General features: G+C 42.2%; 1 protein-coding gene across 1 annotated transcript in view; it reads left to right on the plus strand.

Annotated features, from left to right (window-relative positions):
• The window catches only part of LOC105013477 (transmembrane protein 114), a 50,496-nt gene extending 30,538 nt beyond the window's left edge, over positions 1-19,958 (plus strand). The window contains exons 3-4 of the mRNA XM_010875026.5: positions 6,537-6,674; positions 15,355-19,958. Coding sequence (XP_010873328.2) covers positions 6,537-6,674; positions 15,355-15,587 — 371 coding nt within the window. The 3' untranslated portion in view covers positions 15,588-19,958. The remainder of the gene's footprint in view (positions 1-6,536; positions 6,675-15,354) is intronic.
• The last annotated feature ends 470 nt before the right edge of the window (positions 19,959-20,428 follow it).

A 20,428-nucleotide genomic window follows, 5' to 3' on the forward strand; every position in this document is an offset into this window, starting at 1 on the left:
GGTAGAGACAGAGGGAGAAAGGTAGAGACAGAGGGAGAAAAGTAGAGACAGAGGGAGAAAAGTAGAGACAGAGGGAGTAAAGTAGAGACAGAGGGAGAAAGGTAGAGACAGAGGGAGAAAGGTAGAGACAGAGGGAGAAAGGTAGAGACAGAGGGAGAAAAGTAGAGACAGAGGGAGAAAGGTAGAGACAGAGGGAGAAAAATAGAGACAGAGGGAGAAAAGTAGAGACAGAGGGAGAAAGGTAAAGACAGAGGGAGAAAAGTAGAGACCAAAAGCAAGAGAAAGAGAGCAATAGAGGGAGAGAGCGAGGGAGTGAGAGACCAATTGAGGGAGAAAGAGCTAGAGAGAAGACCCCAACCACTCGTACTGTAGCCAGTTCAACAGCAATGACAAATGAGTCAGCCCATTAAAACGTAATGTCTCTTTTAGAGCATTAATACACTCACATTAGGTAACAGATGGGGTTGGTTGGGTCCGGTTAATCCTATATTGTTATTGTTCTTATGATATCCAGAGAGGGGTTGGACCTGGCTGAGAGAGGGCATTAAACACATCAAACGCCCACACAGGAAGATGCAGGCACACACTGTCTGTCGCTCTGTTTGAAACCTTATAACCTGCCTAGGGGGAGACACAATGTGTGTGTGTGTGTGTGTGTGTGTGTGTTCGTGTGTGTGTGGGGGGGGTTGTGTGTGTTTGTGTGGGTTTGTGTGTTTGTGTATGGGTTTGTTTACATGTTTATTTGGATACCCATTAGCTGATGCCATGGCGACTGCTACTCCTCTTGGGGTCTGACCCGCAAGAAATGCACTACAGGAAAACAATACTCGACAGATAACATAAACGTAAAAATAAAAAACACAAAAGCAATAGAAATAAAGGCAATTACCGACAACAACACATCTAAGGAAAAATTATGTATTCATGTGTGTCTTCACACTCACCACTTTACCCATAAGGCATGTTTCATCTGTTAGTTTTTATGAGTAGGAAGAGGATTTTGTGATGTCATGACACTCCAAAGCCCTGTTCATTATCTGGTTTCTGTTCTCTACTCGGAGACTGTGACTTTCCATTAGAAAGTCTTGTGTCTATACATATAAAACAGTATGTAACAGACCTGAAGTGACCATGGTAACTGCTCCACTGTAAACACCAGGAGGTTATCCTCCTCAACTTGCTCAATGGCTGCACCACCTCCAGTGCAATACAGTTTGAATGCACTTCTCTTGATGTATGCTGACAGTGAGCAACCGACCTGTTCTCTGAATAAAAGCCTTTCATTTAGTTAAAAACATCCGTTAATTAACAGCAGGAAATAAATGGAGAAATGGCTCATTTTAAAACAAGAAAAGGGTGATTTTACATGTAGGTAGTGGATTTCCTTAAGCCTTCCATGTCTGTGGACACATTATTTTTGAGACATTTGGTTAGTAAACCTCAAGAGTATTTTTCCTTTTATCTATTAAGCTAACATACGAAATTGTTTTACTTAAACATGACTCGGACGCAGATCTGCCCTGAAGGCAGAAATTCATGTTATTTGTTGACTGAGTGAGGAAGGAACTTGCATTTCAAATGGCTGAATGCTCTAAGTTGACCTTTGAAGCTGACCTTTGATCAAGGTGCTTGTCTCTATCCTAAACCATAAACCCTAAACCTAACACCCTCACCTCAAACGTAATTAACCCTGTCACTAAACATTTTGGAATGAAACTTAACTTGAGGGATTTCAGAGTTGGAATGTAAGCTCCTACCTTTATAATGAGTCAACCAATCACATACATTCTTCTAACCACGTTTAAGGCCCTACATGGTCTGGCACCTGATTACATTAGAGTCGCTCAACCCATACTGCACTGTTAGGCCTCTCAGATCAGCTGTAAAAGGACTTTTGGCTGTTCTGGAGTCTAGACTGAAAACTAAAGGGAACCGGGCCTTTGCTATATGGGCCCCTACACTCTGGAACAGACTACCACAGAATGAGATGCTATGTCAGTGCATTCTGTTAAATCTTACCTGAAACAAATTTTTTATAAGAGGGCTTTCACTAATATTTTATCATTGTGATATTATATTCTGCTTATTATTTTTAATTTTTTTAATATTATATTTTTATATATATTATATATTTTTAAGTATTTCTATTTATATTGTGTGTAGAGCACTTTGTGTAATTGTACTAGAAAAGTGATATAGAAAGAAATATATTATTACACACAAATACAATTTGTGTCTAATATGATGCCTTTTATTGCTTAAATATATTTAACCTCTAACTAGCTAGCCAACTGGAATTTGTGGGTAACATGATGCCTTTTTCTATTTTGGAATTGCTGAAAGTTATTAAATTATCAATTTTAGAATACAAGAAATGAACCGCTACATTTCCCTCAGGGCAGAAAATGAATGTGGATGGATACCATTTGCTAATAAAACTGATCAATAAACCCAGGAATAAATCAATCAAATTGGTTTTATCAAGCAGTTGTCACAGTGTTTTTACAGCTACACAGCCTGAAACCCAAAAGAGCAAGCAACAACTGAGTTGTTAAGAGGTATCAGCACAGTTGAAAATAAGCAGGAGTTACAGTTGTGCTGTTGTGCTCAAAAGTTGTGCTCAGAAGTTCACATACCCTGGCAGAAATTGTGACATTTTGGCATTGATTTTGAAAATATGACTGATTATGCAAAACATTTTTATTTAAGGATAATGATCATATGAATCAGTTTATTATCACATAGTTGTTTGGCTCCTTTTTAAATCGTAATCAAAACCTTGTATCTTACATTTTTCTTGGACAACAATGTTCGGGGGGCAGATCTCCCTTAAAGTCAGAAATTGATAATAATAATATCTTTATTTGATCTTTATTAATAATATATTAAATGTAATCTTTAATAAGAATTATATTGAAAAATGTAATACATGTCACCAGTCTTAGTTTGAAGCGTTTTTCTATTTAGCTGCTGCAGCTTTTGCATTCAGACACAACAGCAGGTTAGGTGGATTTCACCCCAACATGATTTGTAGTCAGTATAATCCTTTATGCTTGTCTACAGGTTGTCTTATCAGCACTGAAGGACAGCCATTCCTTTCTAACACTTCCTACACTAATTTGCCCAAATATGAAACATTAATTCTCTTTCATTATACGTTTCTTTTGTAACTGGGTACAACACTTCCTGCTACCTTTCTGAAATGTAATTGTACAGCAGGGTGTATCCAGTTTTTGCTGTGGATGTTATGCTTTGGTCAATGTTCGAAGTGTTTGTGGAGATTGCGTTCAGAGTAAACAGTGTGTTTGTGGAGATTGCGTACAGAGTAAACAGTGTGTTTGTGGAGATTGCGTACAGAGTAAACAGTGTGTTTGTGGAGATTGCGTACAGAGTAAACAGTGTGCTTGTGGAGATTGCGTACAGAGTAAACAGTGTGTTTGTGGAGATTGCGTACAGAGTAAACAGTGTGTTTGTAGAGATTGCGTTCAGAGTAAACAGTGTGTTTGTGGAGATTGCGTACAGAGTAAACAACGTGTTTGTGGAGATTGCGTACAGAGTAAACAGTGTGTTTGTGGAGATTGCGTACAGAGTAAACAGTGTGTTTGTAGAGATTGCGTTCAGAGTAAACAGTGTGTTTGTGGAGATTGCGTACAGAGTAAACAGTGTGTTTGTGGAGATTGCGTACAGAGTAAACACTGCCAACATTGCCTCAATGGAAAATGACCTTTGGAGAAGTCCACCTGGGGATTGAGGTTACATCGATATATTTCTCACTATTTGTACACCTGATTTCTGTATCACATTGTGTCTGTTATTTGTACATGTGCTCAATATAAAAACTTTTGAAATTTAAATTTCAACACTGTTCTAAGCATAAATCCAGCCTTGGTTTTGCAGAGGTCTGTTCTTATTAGAAATTACTGTTCAAACTCTAGTGCTGTTTGCAGAAAGCACCAAGTGGTATTGCAGTATGAAGGACATCTGTAAAAAGAAGCAAGATTTTTCATTAACTTGACCGGTAATTGTTTCTCCCTATCAGACCTCAGGTAGTGTATCACACGAAGATCCTGACAAATAATTTTGAATCAAATCTAGAACCAACATGAACACTGATAGCATGCTTCCTGATCAGTTCCTTTATCATGAACCCTGCACGTCTCATCTGGAAACCTTTGTAGAGACCCTGCTGTATCTCCGTGGCTCCGTGGTATGTGCAGGAAAGAGTTTTCACATTCTCAGATCTGATCAAACAAAGTAGATGTGGTTTTGAATGGAACCCTGGAGACAGAGTGGCAGAACAGGTGGGAGGGGGATTCTTATATTGTTTGCATGTGGGGGTTTATCTTTAATAATTAGTGCCATTTGTAGGATTTCCACCAAACAAAAGCAGAAAAATTATATTTATCTACTAAACGGTATTGGGGAAAGATTATAGGGAGTACATTATTCATGACTAGTAATAACTGGAGGAAGTTGATTATATACTGTAAGGGTTAGGGGCTATTTATAGTTAGCGATACCTGGAGAAAGTTGGATGTCTCTGAAATGAAAATGCATGGCCCTCTATTCAGTTAAATCAATCTTTGTGACCCACTCTAACCAAGAAATTGAGTATCTATGATCTACAAACAAACATGTTTTGAAACCATTAAAGTAGCACTTCACCCTGGGAGGACCTTATGTTGTACTTATCATGTAGGAGAGATTTCTAGTGAGATTTGGGTCACCGATTTTTTCTTTGTGTACCAAAAACTAAAAACACAATATTACATCACAGTATGGACTGAAACGCGATACCTGAAAAATACACACAATGATGTTTTGTTAAATTTCTCTAAGACATGTTATACCAATCACTCTACAAGTCAGTTTGATACGTTGTCGTGGTTGTCAGTGATGTATAGAGCCATCGGTGATATTGATTTATACATATATCAATCAATATTTATAGCGGAGTAATCTACTGCACTGTAATCTACTGCACTGTAATCTACTGCACAATGGACAAAGCTGGATATATTGGGATTTTCTTGTCTAGGAAAACAAACTTAAAAATATGGACCGAAGAATGTATTTTCTAATCACATTTGGACCACAGCAGCAAATAAATTACTTCTATTTACTGATGCCTTGCTTCTTACTAAACAAACCGTGAAAAAGGTTTGGCTAGATTAGGAAGCTAACTAATGAGATCTGTGACTGGCATTCTACTATAAAATATAAAGCAACATTTTCTATATGGATAACTAGCCTCTATCTTAAAATCTGCTAATTATTTGAGCCGTGCTTATTGAATGCCTGTAGAATAAACTACAGAGATACATGGCCAGCATTTCTGTATAATATAGAAACAAACACATATGCAGTTTCTTTGCTTTTTCTTGAGCTAATGTCAGAACATTAAGTACAACAAATGTTAGCATCCTTCACAGACATAATTAGTGGATAGTTGAGAAAGCATGAATTTGTAGCTATTTTTACTGTTAAAAATTTAAGAGTACAGTAGAGCACAGTATATTTCAACACATTACAACAGTACTGAGGGAACCTAACACAAAATTAAAATCCTATTCACCACCAAATACAGTGGGTTAGATTTAGCAGTTGACAGGTGAATCTGAAGGGAGAATTTAATCTTATACTTTTTCACTATGAATTTAATCTTATACTTTTTCACAGTTTTCACTTTGTGAACTGCTGATGTAAAACAGGCTTTATCAATACATTTGATTGATTCATATTATTTTTAAATCCCTACAAACAATGGACAAAGTGTTCAACATACAGCTCCGGAAAAGATTCAGAGACAACTGCACCTTTTTCTTTCCTTTCCAAAAAAGTTGAAAAGGTTTTGAATGAGGAACAGAAGGGTTAAAATTAAGAGACCACTGCAAATTGAACGCTTCTGTTCCTCACTCAAAACTTTCCTTTCCAACTTTTTTGGAAAGGGAAGAAAAATGTGCAGTGGTCTCTTAATTTTTTCCGGAGCGTTATATAGCAAAACAGGTTTGATTTGAATCAGTATTTAATATACTGATTTGAGTAAAAACTGTGTTGTTTTATATCTTAATTTACTTTTACAATTTGAAATGGCACAAACGGTACTATTTTTTAGTAACACAATTTACTTTTTGATGTTGATCTGATTAAGTGATGTGCTTCAGAATGATTTACAAATTGGCCTATGATTATTTCCAATTAAACATGACATATTTCTATTTTAAATTGATAGAAAGAAAGCATTAATTATTTAATAAAATGTAACAGCCTGGAATATAATTTAAAACGCCTGTATCTAGTAAATATCGAAACACTAGTAAAACATCTGTAAAGTTTCACTTTAGCTATTGTCAGAGAGCGGACATTAAGTCTGGGTAGAGAATAATTTCAAACCAGTTCATTATCTTGGACAATTTTGCAGAAAGATAATTACTTCAAAGAAGGAATAATGTCTCTGTCTTGGAAGCTCATTTTATGTGATTGAAACTGTCTGCTTGTAAATAACAATATCCCTCCATCTCCCCTTTTCCTCTCAGAAATGCACGGGACATTCATCGTGTTACTTCCCCTCAGTATGATTATTATGGTTGTCGGGGGAATGATGGGGTTCATCGGCCTGCTGGCCAGAGCTTACCTCCTACTGCTGATGGCTGGAGTACTGCTACTACTAGGAAGTAAGCACCTTACACCATACATACTACACCCTAAGTAATACACCATACAACACCCTAAATACTACACCATAAAACCAACACCCTAAAGACAACACCATACAACACCCTAAATACAACACCATACAACACCCTAAATACAACACCCTAAAGACTACAGCATACATACAACACCCTAAATACTACACCATGCAAACAACACCCTAAAGACTACACCATACAACAACCTAAATACTACACCATGCAACCCTCTAAATACTACACCATATAACCTACACCTTAAATATTACAACATACAACACCCTAAATACTACACCATACAACCTACATTCATATAATCTACACCCTAAAGACTACACCATACATACGCCCCCTTAAATACTACACCATATAACCTACATCCTGAACACTACACCATACAACCAACATCCTAAATACTACACCATACAACGTACACCCTAAACACTTCATACAACCAACACCCTAAATACCACACAAGGCAATCTACACATTACAGCCTACATACTTAAAAACAGTACCATACAACTAGTGCTTGACTTTGGCCAGAATGGCCTTCTAATTTCAAGCAAGTAGTGTTCCGTTTATTTTTTTAGGCAAGCCTTATTAACATATACATTTTCATGGACATAGACTATTGTGCGAATTGTTAGTTCTTGCACTTATTTTATCAGTGCTGCGTACAACCAACACCATACACACTACACCCTAATTACGACACTCATATAACCAACACCATACACACTACACCCTTATCATGACACTCATACAACCAACACCATACACACTACACCCTTATCATGACACTCATACAACCTACACCATACACACTACACCCTTATCACAACACTCATACAACCAACACCATACACACTACACCCTTATCATGACACTCATACAACCATACACCATACACACTACACCCTTATCACAACACTCATACAACCAACACCATACACACTACACCCTTATCATGACACTCATACAACCATACACCATACACACTACACCCTAATTACTACACTCATACAACCAACACCATACACACTACACCCTTATCATGACACTCATACAACCTACACCATACACACTACACCCTTATCACAACACTCATACAACCAACCCCATACACACTACACCCTTATCACGACACTCATACAACCATACACCATACACACTACACCCTTATCATGACACTCATACAACCATACACCATACACAGTACACCCTTATCACGACACTCATACAACCAACACCATACACCATACACACTACACCCTAATTACTACACTCATACAACCAACACCATACACCATACACACTACACCCTAATTACTACACTCATACAACCAACACCATACACACTACACCCTAATTACTACACTCATACAACCAACACCATACACACTACACCCTAATTACTACACTCATACAACCAACACCATACACACTACATCCTAATTACTACACTCATACAACCAACACCATACACACTACACCCTAATTACTACACTCATACAACCAACACCATACACACTACACCCTAATTACTACACTCATACAACCAACACCATACACACTACATCCTAATTACTACACTCATACACTCAAACTTCTTGCATAATTTATTTGTGTTATTTTTTTAAATTCACCATCCATCAAGTAGCTCGAATAGGTCTGTTCGGCAGTACTCTGCACTTGAATCAACTTTCCTGTTGTTGATAAAACCTTTACAATTATTTTGGTGAAATTCTAAAGATTCTTCACTTGTGATATTCTTCCCTCCCTCACTCTGCTTGGGCTGGTTTGGCATGGTAGCAAAGAAGGCAAACCCTGGGAGCAGACAGGGAAGGGCCCAGGGCACATGGAAAGGGAAACAGTAGCAGTTGGCAGGGACGTAAACAGCCACAAGCCCTGGACAGTTTAAGGGGCTAATCTCAGGGCTACTCACATCAAGCTGTCAAGCCTTTCACAGCACCTACAGTCATGGCCTAAAATATTCAAATAAATCAGAAAAATAAAATTAAAGATTTATTTACACTTCAGACTCAATATTTGGTTTCACAGCCTTTGGACAAGATTTGTGCAATCAAGTGCTTCCTATTGGCATCAAGGAGATCCCTGTACCTCTGTACTGGGAGTTTGCCCCACTTTTCTGGTGAAAACTACTACAGTAATCTTAGAATTGAAGGCCTTCTCCCAACTGCTGTTTTCAGATCTCTCTGGTTTTTAATGCAATTTTGATCTGGACTCATTGCTGGCAATGATTAGTGTCTTGACCAATTCTTGGGTATGTTTTAAAGCGCATGGAGTCATCATCCTGCTGGAAACCCATGATGACCAACAAACAGATTTCTCAAACCTGGTTCGACATTGAGATCCAAAAGGAATTCTTCTGATTTCATGATACCAGGCACACATTCAAGGCCTCCAGTGTCAAATGACAACCTCCTCCCTGTTTGACTGTGGGGTGGGGTTTCTTTTCTATGAGGGCTTCATTTTATGTTCTGTAAACAGAGATTGTGTGCTTTAACAAACAAGAAACCAGGCAAGCCCATCTCAAGATTCAAACCCGGGTCGCCCATGTGAAAGGCTATGTCGTGAACCACTACACCACAGAGCTGTACTTTTGCTTGGTGTCAGTATTGCCTCTTGTCTCTATCCTGAACAAATCCTCTTTTACCACTGGCCTTTTTAATATTGAATTGGCCATTTGTGAATGAAACTGATACGTGAATGAAATTGATAGTTAAACTGACTAACGTTTCTTACTAAGTTTACCTCAACCACAAATAGCGTCTATGTATTGCGTTTGCAACTGGCCGTTTTAACAGCGTATTAGCCAGTAATAAGCTTTACTGGTTTCTACTAACTTACTGGAATAGTCATAAGAATTGGAGAATTGCAAGCGAGTCTGCCAAAGCTATTTCATTTCATGGCATAGGAACGTAATTTTTTCTTTCATGGCCAAAAAACATACTTTTTTCTTTCATTCGTGAATGACATGTATACAATAACTATCAATAAAGGCAACGATAACTAACTTTTTCATGAAGTGAAAAGACGAGAGAATCGTGGAATCTACCAGAAATAATGAATACATGTCGTTGCTCCCAATAGATTAGAACGTAGGTCTTCCATAAGAGAGACATTGTCGTTGCCCACTACGCCACGGGATTACAAGTTTCAGCAGTCGATAGACTCCATTGAGGATTGTGTTAAATATGCTTAATAGTATCTACTAACTTCCTAGGAATAATCATAAGAACTGAGCAATTGGTAGCAAGACTGAAGATGAACTATTCCAAGCCAGAAACAGTCACAATTTAACCGTATACAGTTTCAGTTAAGGCTTAAAATATCATAACTACGTTGTTAAACCAGCAAATGTGTTTGTCTGTTCTGACCCAAAACACATGCACAGATGCATTCTTTGAAAATCCACCAGAAACAGTAGCAATATAACTGTAAACTGTTTTATTTCAGGCTAACCATAATGTAGATACTAACGGTTTTAGCCAGCCAAGTTTTCATCCATACGGAATACAGGTCCTGGTCATATTATTAGAATATCATCAAAAAGTTTATTTATTTCAGTAATTCCATTCAAAAAGTGGAATTTGTATAATGTATACATTCATTACACACAGACTGATATATTTCAAGTGTTTATTTCTTTTAATTTTGATGATTATAACTGACAACTAATGAAAACCCCAAATTCAGTATCTCAGAAAATGTGAATATTGTGAAAAGGTTCAATATTGAAGACACCTGGTGCCACACTCTAATCAGCTAATTGCAAAGGCCTTTAAATGGTCTCTCAGTCTAGTTCTGCAGACTACACAATCATGGGGAAGATTGCTGACTTGACAGCTGTCTAAAAGACGACCATCGACACCTTGCACAAGGAGGGCAAGACACAAAAGGTAATTGCTAAAGAGGCTGGCTGTTCACAGAGCTCTGTGTCCAAGCACATTAAAAGAGAGACAAAGGGAAGGAAAAGTGGACCAGCAATAGGGATAAACGCACCCTGGAGAGTATTGTGAAACAAAACCCATTCAAAAATGTGGGGGAGATTCACAAAGAGTGGACTGCAGCTGGAGTCAGTGCTTCAAGAACCACCACGCACAGACGTATGGAAGACATGGGTTTCAGCTGTCGCATTCCTTGTGTCAAGCTACTCCTGAACAAGACACAGCGTCAGAAGTGTCTCGACTGGGCTAAAGACAAAAAGGACTGGACTGCTGCTGAGTGGTCCAAAGTGATGTTCTCTGATGAAAGTACATTTTGCATTTCCTTTGGAAATCAAGGTCCTAGAGTCTGGAGGAAGAGAGGAGAGGCACAGAATCCACATTGCTTAAAGTCCAGTGTAAAGTTTTCACAGTCAGTGATAGTTTGGGGTGCCATGTCATCTGCTGGTGTTTGTCCACTGTGTTTTCTGAGGTCCATGGTCAACGCAGCCGTCTACCTGGAAGTTTTTGAGCACTTCATGCTTCCTGCTGCTGACCAACTTTATGGAGATGCAGATTTCATTTTCCTACAGGACTTGGCACCTGCACACAGTGCCAAAGCTACCAGTATCTGGTTTAAGGACCATGGTATCGCTGTTCTTAATAGGCCAGCAAACTTGCTATAATATATACTATAGAAGATCTATGGGGTATTGTGAAGAGGAAGATGCGATACGCCAGACCCAACAATGCAGTGCCACAGACTGATCGACTCCATGCCACACCGCATTGCTGCAGTAATTCAGGCAAAAGGAGCCCCAACTAAGTATTGAGTGCTGTACATGCTCATACTTTTCATGTTCATACTTTTCAGTTGGCCAACATTTCTAAAAATATATATTTTTTATTGGTCTTAAGTAATATTCTAATTTTCTGAGATACTGAATTTGGGATTTTCATTAGTTGTTAGTTATAATCATCACAATTAAAAGAAATAAACATTTGAAATATATCAGTCTGTGTGTAATGAATGAATATGATATACAAGTTTCACTTTTTTAATGAAATTACTGAAACAAATCAACCTTTTGATGATATTCTAATTATATGACCAGCACCTGTAATTCATAATGCGTACTAAGCATTGCCTGTGAGGAGATACGAACTCAGTACCTATAGTTCACAAGTCCGCTTCTTTAACCACTACACTATTTAACCAGGGTTGGTTACTGACTCACTCACTAAGAGACATTCGCTCTTCTTAGCTGACTCCAATAATCCAACACAGATTGTAGGATGTTCCTGTGGTTTGACAAATTAGTCAGGCTTTCTTTTGTCTTAGCAGTGGGACTCATCCAACCCCATCTTTCACCGAGTTGGTGACGGATGGTTTATGTTGAAGCTGTATTCCCTTGTTTCTGAAGGTCAGCTTATATCTGTGTTGCAGTTGATCAAGGAGCTTTCTCCATCATTCAATCAATCCTTCATGGCGATCTTCTATTACATTCTCTTGCGGCTTCATCCAGCGAGGTCGTGTAGAGTGACCTGGGCCTTAAGGTTCTAGAGAACATTACGTACAGAGGAAACAGGGACAACCGGGTACTCTGGAAATAAACATGCAGCCTTGTAATTGTCCAGGCCTGGCTTCAATCTTGTGTCTGACCTCCTCAGACACTTCTCTGGTTTTCATTTCTTCAAGCTGTGTCACTGAGGTCACTGAGGTGTACACAGTGACACAAAACAGGAGAATTAGTCATTTTATCTAACTGGTTGAATGAGTGATTGTCATATTGCAGGTATCTGCAACTTACCACAGGAGTCTTATTCCAAAGTAAACGAGTATCAACTGCTTGAAATGTAATTCTAACTACTTCTAGAAACTGCCAATAATATTGTCTGGACCCTTTTAGGATTTCTTTGTGGAATGAGGTAATATTTTGTAAATTGTTCAGACTATTTGGTAAAGTTCAGCTGCAAATCGAAGAAAGAGTTTCAAGTTCAAGAATCCTCATTAATTTTAATAAAAATGGTGCCAATGTTTTTGGCCACAACTGTGTAGCACACTGTAAATGTGTTCTTAAAGACAGTATAGACAATGCAATGTGGGTGGACAGTTTATGTAGGCTGAAATTCAAGCCGATGCCACTGTGGTGTCATTGCGAGTGAATTCATAGGTTTGCTCCATTTCTCAGATCAATCCGAAATGTCATCTACATGGTGTTTTGTATCACTTCACTACCTGATTTGTGTCCTATTACAGAATCAGAATGTTTGAAATGAATAGCATGCATGCAGAGAATGGAGCCAGCCAAGCGATATAACAGAGTATTTGAGCATGAGTGAATAACACTTATAGTCGCTCCAGTGGCTTCACTTATGTCCTTTCTTTGGTCTTTTTCTGTCTCCGTAGGCAAACCTTTTGTGGGTCTAAGAGCCTATTTAGAAAAGATCAACTGTCACAAACAGTTGATCAATTTAAATAACATTAACATAAAATGTGAACACTTTTGGATTCACCGTAGCACCGTAGTTTTGGATTGTGCCGTAAGGCGAAACACAGGGCAACGCTTTGGCCCAAACACTGACCTGGAAGCAGTGCCAGCACCAAAATCCCACTGTGGCGCAGTTAGTCAGAATGCTCTCGATTGTGCAGCGACAGAAGTTCACAAGAATATTGGAAGACAGACCGGCCTTCTTCAGGCTCCTCAAAATGTACTGGCGCTGCTGTGCCTTTTTGACCAGGGCTGATATGTTGAGGGGCCAGGAGGGGTCCTCGGAGATGTGGACACCCAGGAATTTGAAGCAGGAAACACGCTCCACCTCAATACCATTAATGAGGACTCGGGCGTGACTGCAGCCTTTAGATTTCCTGTAATGCACTATGAGCTTCTTGCTTTTCTTTACATTGAGGGCCAGGTTGCCGCCAGGCACTTGACCTCTTCCCTGTAGGCTGACTTGTCATTGTCACTGATCAGGTCTACCATCGTGGTGTCGTCTGTGAACTCGACGATGGTGTTGGAACTGTGTACAGGAACGCAGTCGTGGGTGAAGAGGGAGTACTGGAGGGGGCTCAACACACAGCCTTGTGGAACAGCAGTGTTGAGGATCATGGTGGAGGAGGTGAGGTTGTCTAACCTGACAGACTGGAAATCTGTTGGTTAAAGTCTATGAATATCATTCTCACATAGGTGTTGGTTTTGTCCAGGTTTGTCAGGGCAGAGTGTAAACCTGTGGAGATGGCGTTGTCTGTAGACCTGTTCGACTGGTAGGCTAACTGGTAGGGAACTAGTTTAGGGGGAGGCAGTACTTGAGGTGGGCCAGAACTATTCTTTTGAAGCACTTCATGATCATGGGGGTGAGTGTGACAAGTCGGAAGTCATTCAGGCTAGACCCGGTCGACTGCTTCGTCACTGGAAATATGGTTGTGGTCTTGAAGCACGTGGGGACAACCGCCTGGGCCAGTGTCTGTAAAGACCTCACATGCTCTGAGCACACGCCCGGGGACGCCACCAGGATTAACAATCTTTGAGAGAAATAGGCCTTTTGTGTACATAGAGAAAGTCTTATATCTTTGAGTTCAGCTCATGATAAATGGGGGAAAAAACAAGTGTTCCGTTTATAATTTTTTTCCGTGTATTTTCTATTGAATACAGAGTTTAATTAATTTGCACATCATTGCATTCTGTTTTTAATTTACATTTTATACAGCTTTCCAACTTTGTTGGAAACAGGTTTGTATTACCAATATAGTACACTACCTCCATATGTCAATCAATCAATCAAATGTATTTATAAAGCCCTTTTTACAACAGCAGTTGTACAAAGTGCTTTACAGGGATATGTCTAGGGTATAAGGGTATAGGGTACCATTTGAGGGATCTTGACACACATCATGCTATGTAGCTGGTGACTCTAGTAACGGACTGAACTCACTGACACTTTTCATTATGGCATAAGTAGTATCAGAAAAATATATCTTATATATCAAAATATCTTGTCTCTCTGGTGGGAGAATACAGTATGAATGCCTTGTCTTTCTAGTGGGAGAATATATTATCTAAAGCCTTGTCCTTCTAGTGGGAGAATACAGTATCTAAAGCCTTGTCCTTCTAGTGGGAGAATATATTATCTTAAGCCTTGTCTCTCTAGTGGGAGAATACAGTATCTAAAGCCTTGTCTCTCTAGTGGGAGAATACAGTATCTAAAGCCTTGTCTCTCTAGTGGGAGAATACAGTATCTAAAGTCTTGTCTCTCTAGTGGGAGAATACAGTATCTAAAGCCTTGTCTCTCTAGTGGGAGAATACAGTATCTAATGCCTTGTCTCTCTAGTGGGAGAATACAGTATCTAAAGCCTTGTCTCTCTAGTGGGAGAATACAGTATCTAAAGCCTTGTCTCTCTAGTGGGAGAATACAGTATCTAAAGCCTTGTCTCTCTAGTGGGAGAATACAGTATCTAAAGCCTTGTCTCTCTAATTGGAGAATACAGTATCTAAAGCCTTGTCTCTCTAGTGGGAGAATACAGTATCTAAAGCCTTGTCTCTCTAGTGGGAGAATACAGTATCTAAAGCCTTGTCTCTCTAGTGGGAGAATACAGTATCTAAAACCTTGTCTCTCTAGTGGGAGAATACAGTATCTAATGCCTTGTCTCTCTGACACAACTTTCCTTCTTTCCAACCTCTGTCTCCTGGTTTTCGATCCCTCCCACCCTCCAGCCCTGTCTACTCTAACAGGGGTCAGTGTGTACATGGCCTACTCTGCTGCAGTCTTCCAGGAGGCGTTGTGTCTGGCTGAGCAGAGAGGGGTTAACTTGGACGTGGTCAGCACTGTGTTCGGCTGGTCCCTGGTCCTGGCCTGGCTCTCTGGTGCAACACAACTCCTCACCTCTGCTGGCTTCCTGCTGGCCTGTAGGATCACCACAAAACAGAGAGAGGAGCTGGAACTGTGAGTGAGGGATCCAAGAAGAGACAAAGAGATCGGATTAAAATGAAAAAGAATAGAGAGAAAGAGCTGTCCTTAAATGGAGAGCAGTTGTGGCTGTTCCTCAATAAATCATACTGCCTAAGTTTTCACATTCCAACAAAGTTATATCAACTGAAGAGCAAATCAATGTGAGGACCATATTAAGCGATTATTGATTGACAGAGGAACATCATTAAAGAAAATATACTTGTTTCGTTGTTAAAATCACAATTTCTGTACAGAATGGATTTTCTGGAAATTCCCTGCAGCCAGCCAACACGACAATGCTAACCGTCTCAGCGGGGAGCAACTTACAAATGTTGCCCTCCATTAATCTGTATGCCTTTCAGTCTCTGCTAACGTTGGATATTGATGTTCATTGCACTGTAGCTCTCACCCTTTATCTCCATCTGCCCTGTTTCTGTTCACTGATCTGAGACAGAAATATCATGTTTCTCCCTATGAAGACATGAAGCGTGTGTAGACTGAAATTATTGGTGGCATGAAGATGCTAATTACCTGAGAGTTGTAACATGCTATTCAATCCCTCTATCATTTGAAAATGGTGATGATGATGCTGTTGTTGTAAGCTTCTGAGAAAAGGACAGGGCCATTAAAATAACTGACAAATACTATAATGACATATGATTTAAAAGACACGAGAAGGACACAAGAAAGACAGTGAGAGTGAGAGAGGGAAAGAGAGAGAGAGAGAGAAGCCGAAGACGAGTAGGCGAAAGAGAAAGAAAATGGAAGAGGTTTCAAGTAATTCCTGTCTACTCTGCAACAGGCACACTAAATGCATGGAAATTGATTCTAATTCTGAATGAAATGACTCTGATTATTGTCATTTAGAGCCCAAGCCATTATACCTCCCGGGGTATCACTTAGAGGGACAGACAAGGAGAAAAAACAAAGATTAGAAGAGGATTTTTTTTTTATCCTTCTTTAATAAGACTATATTACATTAAGAAATCCCCACCCACCCCCAGCACACACACAACCCAACCCCCATAAAAACACATGGTGTGCTGCTACACCTCCACAAACATCTTACACCGCACACAGATACATACCTCAAACCCCAATCACAACTGGACCTCAAAGCCCCCTTGTCCAACCACACAGACAGCCCCCGCAAGTCACCAAACCTCCTCAAAAAGTTCAACACTGTCAATAAGTTTTTAAAAGTCTAACTCGACCCTAAGGCGTGCAGGGACCATCCCCCTAAATAACAACACCGGGTCCGTAACCCCTGACCCCCTGACCCCATGACCAACTTAGATTGGGCAAACTAAAAATACCTAGCACATACAGAGAATACATGTTGGACAGTCTCAGCCATCATAGAAAAAGGACAGCCTTCCCCAATCCCAGGGTCAACTCGAGTCAACCAGCTATTGGTGGCCAGGGCCCCATGTAAAACCCTCCACTGGAGGTCACCAGACCGTTTGGGAGCTGGGAGTTTATAGAGCACCCTCCACCTATACCCAGCCAGGCCATCAGAGCCCAGAACCCCCTGCCATTGGGGGCCCCTAACACCTTCCAACTCCCTAATATCCCTGACCTTCACACAGAGGGAGTACAAACCCTTGCTCCCCACCTCTGCAAAATCACCCAGTTCAGGAGAACTAAAAGACAATATGTCCCCCCGACCCCCCTGCCAGTCCCCCGTCTCTGCCGTCACCTGTAGTGGTGGAAATGGTTGTGGCCCCTCCCCCAGTGCCACCTCGAAGACTCCCCTCACCGGTTCCGGCAGCGCATCCTGTACCTCACCCATGAACCTCTCCAGCACCCGGTGTGACGTAATCCCAGACTGCCAGCTCTTGCGGGGTCTTCCAGCCTCCACCCCCGGGCCACCGTTAATCCGCCAGTGTCCTGATACCTGCTGCCATCAACAGTCCAAGCAGGGTCGCAGAATGGACAGAACCCAAAGGGATCAGTGTGTTATGAAAAATGGGTTCCTTCCACACCCAAGGTCCAGGTGTCACTCCGTCCTCACGCACGAACGTCAGCAATCCCCAGGCCTTCAGAACTGCACAATAGAAGTCTGAGACCCCGGACAGCTTCAGCCCCTGCAGTCTCGTGAGGAAGAGCTGATCCAGCCCCAGACCACCGGCCCTCCTCAGCAGAGCACAAGCTGGTCCCCTCTAACTGACACCTGGTTGATCCAACAGTCTCTGTGCTGCTTTAAGACGAAAGGCTGCCACCCTGCTCTCCAGGTCCACCAGGCCCTGACCGCCCTCCCGGACCGGTAAAAACAAAACAGCCGCCCTCAGCCAATGATGTCCAGACCAGAAGAAGTCCACCAGCGACGCTGTAAGTCCGCCAGCAGCCCGGCCGGGGGGTTAAGAACAGCAAGTCGATGCCACAGGGAGGACGCCACCCAGTTGTTAATGATCAGCACCCGTCCTCGGTATGACACCTGGGAGAGGAGCCACCTCCACCTCGTCAGCCTAGACACTACTGCCTGAGCCACCCCCTGCCAGTTCTTTGTGACCCAACACTCCTAAACTCACCCCCTCCCAGACACACCCCTAAAATCTTAAGCCCCTCCTTATCTCCTTTCAACCCCCCAGCAAGCCCAGGAGGTACCCTGTCCTCCCATGCCACACAGCAATGCCCCACTCTTACCCCATTCCAACCCCCCAGCAAGCCCAGGAGGTACCCTGTCCCCCCATGCACACAGCAATGCCCCACTCTTACCCCATTCCAACCCCCCAGCAAGCCCAGGAGGTACCCTGTCCCCCCATGCACACAGCAATGCCCCACTCTTACCCCATTCCAACCCCCCAGCAAGCCCAGGAGGTACCCTGTCCCCCCATGCCCCACACAGCAATGCCCCACTCTTACCCCAGTTCAACCCCCCAGGAAGCCCAGGAGGTACCCTGTCCCCCCATGCCCCACACAGCAATGCCCCACTCTTACCCCAGTTCAACCCCCCAGGAAGCCCAGGAGGTACCCTGTCCCCCCATGCCCCACACAGCAATGCTCCACTCTTACCCCAGTTCAACCTGGCAGATGATTCCCCCTCATACACCCTTAAACACGACTCCAACGCCAGGACATCCTGGTCCTTCAACAGGACTGAGACAGTTTCCTGCATAACAGACCCAAAAAGGGCTCAATAGCAAGGGTGTAGAACTGCCCAGATAGAGGACAACCCTGACGTATGCCCCTCCCCACCGGACAGGCCTACTGAGCCCCCCTCCCACCTTCACCAGACAAGAAGCCCCAGCATACAACATTTTAACCCAGGACAAAAACCGCTCCCCACTCCCAAAAGCAGACAACCCCCTAAACAAATATATATGATCCACCCTGTCAAACGCCTTTTCCTGGTCCAAAGAAACCAGTCTTCGAAGACCCTGACAAATCCAACATATCCCTGATCAAAAACAGATTGTCTGTGATAGTGTGACCTTTTCAGCCCTATATAAATCAGAATAGAACTCCACAGCTCGCTCCTGCATCTCCCCCACAACAGAAGACCTCGCCCATCTCTCCCACAACAGAAGACCTCGCCCATCTCCCCCACAACAGAAGACCTCGCCCATCTCCCCCACAACAGAAGACCTCGCCCATCTCTCCCACAACAGAAGACCTCGCCCATCTCCCCCACAACAGAAGACCTCGCCCATCTCCCCCACAACAGAAGACCTCGCCCATCTCCCCCACAACAGAAGAAACCCGACCATCAGCCATACGTAAACAGTGCATACGCTTCCTTTCTCCACTCTGTGTTTCCAAGCCAAAAAAGGAGGAGCTGGGAGCATCCATCTCATTCAAAATAGAAAACCTAGCTCTTACAAGTGCCCCCTTTGCTTTCAACTCAAGAAATGCACCCAGATCCCTACGCAATTCAGGCAGGTTCGAAACCAGCCCCCCCCGTTTTGCCCGAGCAACTCAGCCTCCGTCTCACTTAAGTTCTGTTCAAGTTTCCCCAACACTCTCCTAGATTCAGCTGAGGAAAAAGACGTAAATTGTTGACAAAAAAGCCAAATCTGTGTCCTCCCAACATCCCACCACAGACTAAGAGACTCATAATCATCCTTCCGCTGCACCCAACACCCCCAAAATTTAATAAAACAAGAGCAAAAAGCAGCATCTAGTAAGGGCTTTACATTACATTTCCAGTAGGACGCATGCCGGAGCCCCGGTGTAACAGAGAGCTGAGACCTGGTAATATGATAAACCTAACTGGGAGTATGGAGGCCGACACCAGCCTATTGTTCTGGTGCCTGAACATATAAACACGATCCAGGCAAGAGGCACTAACCCTCCCCCCAACTACCTTCACCCAGGTATATACAAACCCTCCCCCCAACTACCTTCACCCAGGTATATACTAACCCTCCCACCGACTACCTTCACCCAGGTATATACAAACCCTCCCCCCAACTACCTTCACCCAGGTATATACTAACCCTCCCCCCGACTACCTTCACCCAGGTATATACTAACCCTCCCCCCGACTACCTTCACCCAGGTATATACTAACCCTCCCCCGACTACCTTCACCCAGGTATATACTAACCCTCCCCCCCGACTACCTTCACCCAGGTATATACAAACCCTCCCCCCAACTACCTTCACCCAGGTATATACTAACCCTCCCCCCGACTACCTTCACCCAGGTATATACTAACCCTCCCACCGACTACCTTCACCCAGGTATATACTAACCCTCCCCCCGACTACCTTCACCCAGGTATATACTAACCCTCCCCCCCGACTACCTTCACCCAGGTATATACAAACCCTCCCCCCCGACTACCTTCACCCAGGTATATACTAACCCTCCCCCCGACTACCTTCACCCAGGTA

Source organism: Esox lucius, chromosome 11 (assembly GCF_011004845.1).
Source record: "Esox lucius isolate fEsoLuc1 chromosome 11, fEsoLuc1.pri, whole genome shotgun sequence".
In the NCBI taxonomy this organism is placed as follows: domain Eukaryota; kingdom Metazoa; phylum Chordata; class Actinopteri; order Esociformes; family Esocidae; genus Esox; species Esox lucius.